The sequence below is a fragment of the Pteropus alecto genome, unplaced genomic scaffold (assembly GCF_000325575.1).
Source record: "Pteropus alecto unplaced genomic scaffold, ASM32557v1 scaffold40, whole genome shotgun sequence".
In the NCBI taxonomy this organism is placed as follows: domain Eukaryota; kingdom Metazoa; phylum Chordata; class Mammalia; order Chiroptera; family Pteropodidae; genus Pteropus; species Pteropus alecto.
The window spans coordinates 15,685,561-15,695,682 of record NW_006431919.1 but is presented as its reverse complement, the minus strand read 5'-3'; the positions used below and the strand labels follow the sequence as shown (position 1 = coordinate 15,695,682).

The following is a 10,122-nucleotide window of genomic DNA, read 5'->3' as shown; positions in this document are numbered from 1 at the left end:
ATCACTTCCCAAAGCCCTCGAGGATCCACTGGAGAGCAAACCATTGCTGAAGATTCAAAAATAAACAAGACGTAGGAAACCTACCTTGCCTCAGCATGAGGTCCTAGGCCCTTCTTGCAGGTCAGTCTACATTTAAGTTCATGAGAAAGGATTCGAGATCAGGCCTGGGCTACCTCAGAGACATCTCTTCTCACCAAATGCCTTCTCTTAGCCTTGCCCCAAATGCACTTTTCCAACAGGCATTTTTTGAGTGTCAATGATGTTTTGTATAGCATGCTGGGAATACAATAAAGAATAACAAATCACCCCACTCCCTAAGAAGCCAAAGTCACTTAGAGTTCCAGCAGCACTTAATTTACATGGAATGAAGAGCCAGGGGCTCTGCAAAGTGACACTTGAGGCAGAGGAGAAGAAAGTAAATGTACAAATGCTCTTTGTTCCAGTACAGGTAAGAGATGAAGAGAGAGAAGATAAGGAGGGAGGGAGGGAGGAAAGGTCAATAAAATAAGTAAACCAAAAGGAAAAACTATGCAGAATGTATGATAAATGGAAGGATATGTTCTTGTAGACCTGAAGATCTCACTTGCAAGAGGAAATAAGATATCTTTCCCTCTGAATCTGAAATTACAATGTTTGAATCCTTGAACTCCTCCAAACTCAACCTTTAGAAAGACCCACAGATGTCTATTTGGTTTTCAAATAACTGACAAGTACCTCTCAAATTTGGAAGAGTACTCCTATGACTTTAATACATAGTCTCTGCCTTGACTGACAAACCAGAGAAATTAAAACAAATACTTCATTTTTAGAATAACCTAAATGACATAATTTGTGTGACACAGTCTATGACACTCGTCTTTTTCTATTCATCATCTGAAATCTCACCAAAGGTTTTTGGAGGATCCCAAATGATTACACATTTCAGAAGCATTGTAGCCCATCCAAGGTCAAGATCAAAATACTGATTATAAACTTCTACTTTCTTTGGAGAAACCACTGTCCAACTAAACAAGTACATACCAGAAGTGGCTGACCCAGCCCATGGCTCCAGAGGTGCAAATGTGACCACAGCTATACAATCTGCATATTCATGTCCCTGGTCATATTGTTTAAGACCTGAGCACATGACCCAAGACAGTTCTTGGCATAGGATTTTGCCGGAACGACAAGAAACCTAGAGTTCTTAAGCTGGTAGAATGTATTGGCCTCAGGCATGGCTGAGTTTATATAAACCTTCCACTTTGGAAAACTTGACTCAGAAGGCAACCAACAAAAGAAAAGCAGAGGCAAAATCTAGGAAGATAGACACTATCCAAATGACATTAAGCATCTGGATCCAGCCATGCCTGAGGCCGATATATTTCCTGGATTTTATAATGATATGAAGCATAAAAAAGTCCTATTGCTCCCTAATTCAGTTTGAGTCCAGTGTTCTTCATTTGCATTAATAAGAATCTGGACAATACATTCCCCGTATGCTTTTTCTTATTTCCCATCACACACAATCAACCTGATACACATAACCAGTCCCCAGCCTAATTTTGCCTTTACAGTCAGGAACATAAATTGTTCTTTTGCAGGTTGTTTTTGATGCCTCTAGTCCTTTAAAATGGCAGCTAACCTCTGTGATATTGACCATCAAACATCAAGTCCCTTAGGTACTCTAGCATGTCAGCTTACTTTTTTGGTCACTAGGATCTCAAGGACAGGCAGGTCAACTGCAAATACCAGCTCATCTGTCATGTACCGCCTCCAAGAGCCAAATAAATGCTAAACTCTCTGAGTTCTGCTCTCTCCACCCCCATGGATTATAGATTCCTGGAAAGTTTTCACCATATCTCAAAGCAAATGAAGAATGTTGGTTGAAATGCAAAAGAGCCTCAAATCACAAATCATGTTCATTGGATGAAACGCAACTCTATAACATGTTAAGATACCTTCCCCCCCACCGCACTCCCCAAATGAACTTACAGAGAACAATTATTATCTAGTCATAACTCTCTAAGTTAGATTTTTAAGTTGTTTTTTATCGACAGCTGGTTATAATTTTGCAAAAGAGTTTCTCAATGGCGTAAATACTGTTGTATCCCAGAGTAATTTCAGAGCTAATCGATCACTCTTACATAACAAGTACTCACTGTGAAAATAATGTCCTCGACCGCACAATGAACTTGAACACATATTCCAAAGCTTTTAGAGTTCTTAAGATCGGCTCACACTGCTCCCCTCTGCTGGAGGTATCCAAGTAAGTCTTCAGCACCGTCATCAATTTCCTGAATAAGAGATTATATTTTCAAAATACATCTCTTCCCAACTCCCAGCATGGTAATTAGTTTGCTCAGTAAATTATAAGGCATTCAATCAAAGGTTAAAGGTGGTGGTATAGCCAAGCTCACTCGCTCATTTAAAACCATAAAAATAACTCTGCTTAAAAATTATATTTAATGCAAGGAATTATTTCCTGCCTGTAAAAAGTCAACAAAGAAAAAACTAGCAAGGAAAAAAAAAATCTTTTGACCAGGAAAACTAGTAGCAATCAGAATATGAGTGGGAATAATTGTGGTGATGTCTTTTTCAGCTTTTTCTTCCTACATAAAATGTTCTTGTAATATCATAGGACTCCTTTGCTTAGAAATTGTCCATGTTTCTTCGTTACCAGCAAGGCAGACTTCACACTATTTGATCTGCCTTTCAAGGTCCCTTCGCAAACTGGCCTCCATCCAAATTTCCAGCATCATTTCTTATCTCTAACTCTCAGTTTCCTAAACCCAAGCTATACAGAGCTACTTGGCATGTGCACGTTCTTCTCTCTAGCCTTTGAATCCAGTGTTTATCACAAGTAGCTGCTCAATAAATGATAGCTGACTGACTAACTGAATGAATGAATGAACAATTTCATGTACTTCTGCCACCATAAAGTATCCCAACCTATGGGTTTGCATATTTTTATTTAATCCAAATAACCCAGCCACAGACTGGGTTTTGTCAGAAAAGGGAGAACTCACACAGGGTAGTGACAAAAGGAAAATACTCAAGTTCCTTGTGCTCTAGGTATCTAGCCAGGGCAAGTAGGAGATGCACAGTTACTTACTTGTAAGCTAAGGTAGCACTGAAATGCTGTTGAATGTAAGCCTCCAGAACAGTGTTGAAATGCTGGAATTTTCGGTCAGCAATGAGTCCTATTATGTAGATCTGAGGAAAAGGCAAGGAATCAGTGTTTTCAGGGCAGGCCCAGGGCAGGATGCCATATTCATATGGCATAATGGAACCCCTATCAAATTTTTTCACCTAGGAATTAGCTCACTAATATATCTTTAGTCATTTTCATTAAGGTAGAGTCTCTCCGAAAAAGTGTTTTATGAAGTACGCTACTGGGCATTATAAGATAAAAGGGTTTCAGTCAGATAAGTTTGAGAAATCTCAAGCTATCATTGTTAGACTGCCTTTTTTACTGCAGGACTTATCAGAGCCTTTCACATACCTATGTGCACCATGACTCTCAGAGATACCATGCAATGTTCAGCACTTCCCAACGTTATTTAATCAAAGGCCCTTTCTTCAAGAAGCATCCTTCCTTAAAACTCGATTTCCAGATCCTCTTAGGAAGAACTTGGCTAAGTCACAATTGCCTTCAAGTAACCAATTTAAAAATGTAAATGTCACTGACACAAGGGGTTAACATATTAATACTTTATTGATCACTGAATCCTAATGCAGATGTTTCTTTGGTTTATTTTGACATGACACTGAGAAAATGTGAGTTTGGACATCTGGAGGAGGAAGCAACTATTTGGGAAGGTGGAAAGAAGAAAGAGGAAAGATCTGGATTGTACCACCATCAAAGGTTCTGGGCAGGCAGGAGGAGTGTAATGCCTCTGATGAGTTGGAGAATATGAGGAAGAAGAAGGTAAAAGAGAGTTTGGGTGCATTTGGGGTCCTTCACAACCTGGCCAAGGACTAGCTCCCGGCAGTCACAGAAAGCTGAAGCAATCATTCATAGTATCCGGTTTCATGTACTTTCAACCAGTGCCAATCTGACATCAATACTTAAAATTCCCCTTTCGCGCACCCTGCCCGTGCATTCAAATGAGCTCAAAACAAATAAAAGGAAACAGCAGCTCATTCCTTGGTCTGGTTGCCTAGTGCTACAAGTCCTCCAAAAGATTCGTGAAAAGGGCCATGAGTTCTCAGTGTTCTCTCAGCAAGTCACACATTAATGTCTAATGTCACTAAACACCTGTTCCCTCTCTCTTACCAAAGCGTCAAAGACGAGGATATCGTACTCGTTACTTTGAGAATGCTCCATCATGATGTTGAAGAGGGCGTCCAGAGTATCCTGGAGAAACTGGGCGAAATAATGAAGATCACATTAAGAAAGAGTACAGGTGACCCAGAAATCCACTCCTCAGTGTGTACCCAAGAGAATGAGAGCGCATGTCCACTACATGCATGATCGAGGGGTCCAGGGAGTTTTATCCACAAGAACCAGAACTTGGAGCACCCAACTGTCAATCAACAGCACAGTGGATGAATACATGGCGACGTTTTCACACTGCAGAAAAATCCACAGCAGAAACAAGAGCAAACTATTCTACGTGGAATGATGAGGACAGTTCTCATGAGCCCTGTGTACAGCAAGTAGGACACAAAAATGTGCATTCTTTATTATTCTATTTTTATAAAATTCAAGAACAGGCAACCCCCATTAATGATAATGGTAGTGGGCTTAGTGGTTTTCCCTAAGTGGGTTACTGACTGAGAAGGGTATGAGGGAACCTACTGCAATGCTAAAAATGTTCTGTATCTTGATCTAGGTGATGGGTACGTGGGTGTATACATGTGTAAAAATACACTGAGCTGCATTTTTAAGATAAGTGCTTGGTACATATTTTACTCTATGTGTAATATATTTTAATAACAAACTTAAAAAAAGAAGAAGAGTGCAAAAAAGAGACAATGGAATTCACTCCCAGATGATTTCTCTAAGTTGACCAAAGGTGACAGACCTTATTAAAGAATGTCTGGAAAACTGCCCTGCCATTGCTGAACTAGGTAGGTGGTTCAATAGTGCACATTTAAAGCACTGATCTGGGAATTCAACCATGGTTTCTCCATGTATGGGCAATTAACTAAAATGTGATACCTCTTTCTCTTAAGGCACGGGTCAATATTTCCTATAGTCCTCAAAATACAGAGCTACCATATAAAGATGTTTAATCTCAGAATTTCTAGCTGTATCAAGTTTCTGATGAAAACAAGATCACCAGGAGGGTTGCTTTAATTAGATCTGAACTTCAGACACTATATTCTCCACCACCACGTGGACACAATACTTTTGACGTTTGCACTGTTTTCTGCTTATTCACTTAAAATGAGAGCCCTGATGTTTTTTCCTTTCTCATGTTTAATCATAATAGCCTCTAAGAAGCAGGAACCAAAAATACTTTATTTCTAATAGTAACACGTAGGTAGTACAAAGAGATATACTACTATAGCAATTCATAACAATAAAAATAACAGTTACCTTTAATGAACTTTGTATATTTTGTATGTTTTACTTCAATTATTGTACACTATGTATAACAGACTTGCTGAGTCATTTTAAAGTATTAACACCTTGAATGTTTACAACCCTGTGAAAATGCCATATTCATAATATTATCACCTTAAGTTGGCAAGTGGATGAGCTGGAATTTACACACATATTAATCTATTTCCAAACACTGGGCACAACCATACTTTTCTGCCAATCAATATTCATCATAATGAACAAAGTTACTCCCAAGGTTTCCCGGTAAAGATTTCTCATGGCAACTTGGCATACTGTGTCTCACTGTCAGAGAAAGAGTCATCCCACCTTCTTCAACACTTCACTTCCATCCTGTAGCCACACACGATTCAAAGCTCTCTCACTGGAGGATGAATACAAACTAGATGAAGCCCCACTGACCTTCACCACTTCCTCTCCATCCACAATCTTCAATTTCTCTAAATTCTCCTGTAGCAGTTGAGGCTTCATACGCCACTTCAGCAAACCCAGCAAGCCCACTGAAATATAGCACAGACAAGCAGAATTACTACGCCTGGCCCAAACTGCCCACACCAGGACCTCCTAGGGTTCAGGCATGCACGCACACCACATATACACGACCTTCAATGGTCCCATTACCGTTCTGGGTGAGCTTTGTGGAGCACACCAGGGTAGAAATGGAGAACACATCCCGGGAGCTGACAGAGAGCCCCCCGACACTGCTGGAGCTTCGACTCAAGGTAACCCCCTTGTTTTCCACATGGTGTCGGTAGGAAGGGAGAGTCAAGTAAGCACTGGCATCCTCCATCTTCTTGCTGTCCCCCTGGAAACAACACATTGGTTACTTCTCTAAGCCAAGGGTGTGCACCCAGAGCTACACAGAGCTTGCAGTGGCCAGACTACACATTATGAGGCAGGGAGGGTTGGAATAGTGAGGAATGTCATCAGAGAAGCAACAGATACCAGCTGGTAAGGCAGGGCTGTTTTCTCGAGAGTATTTCAAAATACTCAAGAACCTGAGGTTACTTTAATGGAAAGGGGGTTGATTGACCAGTTGAAGGTTCTGTAGTCTTCATTAGTGGGAAAAGGAAATTGAGGATTCCTAACTGGCCATTTTAATTCATCCTAAAGTATTTGAGATCTTAATATACACACGCACCAGGAAGATAAGAGATCAGCTTAAAGAAGTTAACAGCAAAGGTACTGGAGTCTGAAAGCCCTGAGATTGAGACCCTTTTCATTCATAAGTCTGTGCCATCTTTGATACCTTCCTTGGTCTCTGTGTCTCATTTTTCTCATGATTAAACTAAGGGTTAATCACATTTCCTACTTTCTAGAAATTTTGAGCAGACTAAATGGCATAGTGCACAAAGAACACATAACGCACAGATACACACATAAGTCCCTTGGTATAATGAATGACCAGAAGTAGGCATTACAGGACTTAACATTTATTGAGCCTTCACTCTGTACCAGGAGCAATACTGTGTGCTTTAAATGCCTTAGTTCATTTCACTTAAGCCTCAAAACAATTGTTACTGTTGTGGATACTGTTATCTTCAATTTACAGATGAGGAAACTGAGTCTAAATGAGGGTGAGTACATAGAAAACTGATTGCAAAGGGGCCTTACCCCCAGTGAGTTCACAATCTGTTGGGGAAGAATGGCTTTTAAGCCAAAAACTGCCTTCACGTGTAATAACTGCCTTCATGTGTAATAAATGACAAAACAGAAGCCGTATATAAGAAAGAGAAGGGAGTTTCTGGAACAGTCAGAGAGACTCAAAGAAGAGTGCCATGTGATGAGGTCCTGATGAGGCTGTTTGCCATGCAGATCACAGAAAAAAGAGCAGTTTCAGCCTCCAAGGTTGATAAAGCCAAGGGCAAGTGTTTGATCCTTTTGCTGACCACATAGCCTTGCACTGTTTTGCAGCCACATGCTTTCCCTCCAGCCAGGTGCTAGCAAAGGCATTCTGCTCTCATAAGAGGGGTGTGGGAAAGCATGCAGTAAGATCAAGGCAAACACTTCCTACTTCTTGAAAACAGTCCAAGTCTCATGATGCAAAAATAATGATGGTTGACATCTGTACCCTCTGTACATGGCCCTTTCACATCGGTCATCTCATTGGCTTGTCATAAATATTATCATCAACATATCATCAACACTTGAGAAAGAGGAAACTGAGACTCAGAAAGACATGCGACATAGTCCAGATTTAGTCAGCAGCAGGATTAGGACCCTAAATCCTATTTTTTTCCATTAGCTACAGTGAAGCATCTCTCAAATATTTTGTGCTGGTCTTCTACACATCCCACAGAGGTCCCTTCAGAGCCAGCAGCCCTTTCTGTTTGTAATAATCATCTTCCACTTATCGAGTGCTCCTTGTACCCACCATTGTGTGTATGTATCATGTAATCCTTACAATTATTTACTGAGGGCTCACAGATGAGGAAACAAAGGCCGCACAGTTAGTAAGCCCTGGTGTGTGTGATTCTGGGGTACCTGCTGTTAACCACTAAGCCATCCTGCCATCTCCCTGTCACTGCCTGCAACTCCCACACTGCAGTTAGTTCCAACTCATAGTACCTTTAGGACAACCAAGTCATGGCATCCATCGTGCAGAGTGGTCCCATCTTCCTTCATCAACTTCACATAGGACATGGCAAAGTTCTTTTCTCCTCTGTCTTTAGCTGGAAATAACATTGTGAGGTCAGGAAAGAAAATGACACATGGGCCACCCAGCTACCCGCCTCCTCGCACCTTAAAGGAACTGCAGAGATGCCATTTGGTTGGGTACTCACATTCCAGGGATGACCGATGTCGAAACATGAATCGCAGATGGATCCTTTGCATGTCTTCAATAGGGACAGCCACCTCCACAAGCAGAAACCAGAGCTCAGAAGATCATGAGTTACAGGGCCCTGCCCACTTCCTCCACTCCCCAAAAGACAGCCTGGCCATTTAACTGAGAGTGCTGCATGCTGACTTATTACCCACCCATCAAGCCTGATGAAGTGTAAATAAGTTACATAAGAACGAGCTATGAAGAGAAAACGAAGTACCAAATGTAATCCATTTGGCAAACTGCAACCCCAGCCAATGAAGAGAGATCTATAAATTGCAGTGAGGAAAAATGAATCTCCCCAAATTGATATAAAAGTCACATAACTTTAGCACAGGATTTGATGCACTGCAAACTGCACAATTCACATTTTCTTTACACCCTCCAGGAGTTTTGGCAATTGAAGTAGGACTTAGCCCATTAACAATGGTCATTAGGGGTTATGCTTAAGGATTCTCATTTATGAAAATTAATAAAAATGCTTGAGTCCAATAATATTTGAGTAAATCCTAGGGCTCATTACCATCCTTGTTTAGACACACATCCAGATGTTTTGCCTCCAAGGACACTGAGTCAAGATAATCACTCCTCATCACCCCAATTTCACTGTCCAGTGGTGGTCCGCTGTACCCTTGAGTGAGATGCTTTGGTGCTCTGGACCACCCCCTCCCACAGCCTATGGCTCTCTCTGTAGTGAGCAATTCAGGCCAAAGCAGAGAAGGTTAGCCGCCTGTGAGGAAATCACTTCGATTTTTAAAAAGGACAAGTTTATACTGTACAGGTGACTATTAAAATCCCAACAGATGCATACTTTGGGGTCCTTCCTGCTCCAGAAAAGGAAATTTGAACCTGAAGAGGTCCACATTTGTGGGATCACACAGAACAATTCATTCTCTCCCTGTGCACTAAATGGTTACTACAAGCTACAATCATGTGAGGCACCGGCCATGCTGATGGGAGTCCCCAAAACTCAAAGAGCTCGTGGTCTACATGGGGCAACACATGATCACACTAACTGTGGGACAGGCCTAGCAAAGAGTATAAAGTATAACTGGGCTGCAAGAGAGCACAGAGAAGAGAACACCACCCTGCTCTAATAGCTTTCTGACCCCAAAGTTGGGCAGGTCATCATTTTGATGAGAGTGAATACAGAGAGACCCACTGAGGAAAATAGGAATACAGGTAACAAGGCAAGAACCTGTGAGGTCTGAATAGCTGTCTCTGAAAAAGAAGTTATGTGAACATCTTGAGTTTGGGTTCAGAGTAAAGGGTAAGTAAAGCCTGCTACTAATTACAAGGCAGAGGTATTTGCAGCTGTGATCAAGCTTCACTGTTCACTGAATTAATTCCAAACTCTTCTTCCAATGCACAATATTCCCTTCTGCTCGGTGGGATGATCTGGTAATGCAAATATCTGTGATTAACGCCACTTCCTTTGAGGCACCCTCCCAATATAGGGTATCTTTGAGGTATTACATAGCCTTTTATAGCCTCACATTTGCTCACAAGCTGTCACTCCTCACCACTGAGAAGAATGACACAACTTAATGGGCTGGGTACCATCTACAAGAGGACCATCTGACAATTCCATGGTGGCTAGATCCTAGGGCAGTGAAGGGTGATCAAGAGAACCAGGGAGCTCACCCACTGTGCCATGATTTCCATTGCCGATGCACCACTGGACACACGCTGGGGTATTGTTTCAGATCTAAGGGAGGTGCCTCAGAGCCCCCAGATACATGTTTGCTGC

The 10,122-nt window shown here is 41.5% G+C and overlaps 1 protein-coding gene across 1 annotated transcript in view; it reads right to left on the bottom strand.

Moving 5' to 3' along the window:
- Window positions 1-10,122, bottom strand: part of DOCK2 (dedicator of cytokinesis 2) — a 367,177-nt gene that overhangs the window by 296,913 nt on the left and 60,142 nt on the right. Inside the window, exons 16-22 of the mRNA XM_006906499.2 lie at window positions 8,332-8,404; window positions 8,117-8,220; window positions 6,170-6,353; window positions 5,951-6,048; window positions 4,256-4,345; window positions 3,092-3,192; window positions 2,139-2,273 (exon numbers count right to left, since the gene is read on the bottom strand). Coding sequence (XP_006906561.1) covers window positions 2,139-2,273; window positions 3,092-3,192; window positions 4,256-4,345; window positions 5,951-6,048; window positions 6,170-6,353; window positions 8,117-8,220; window positions 8,332-8,404 — 785 coding nt within the window. The remainder of the gene's footprint in view (window positions 1-2,138; window positions 2,274-3,091; window positions 3,193-4,255; window positions 4,346-5,950; window positions 6,049-6,169; window positions 6,354-8,116; window positions 8,221-8,331; window positions 8,405-10,122) is intronic.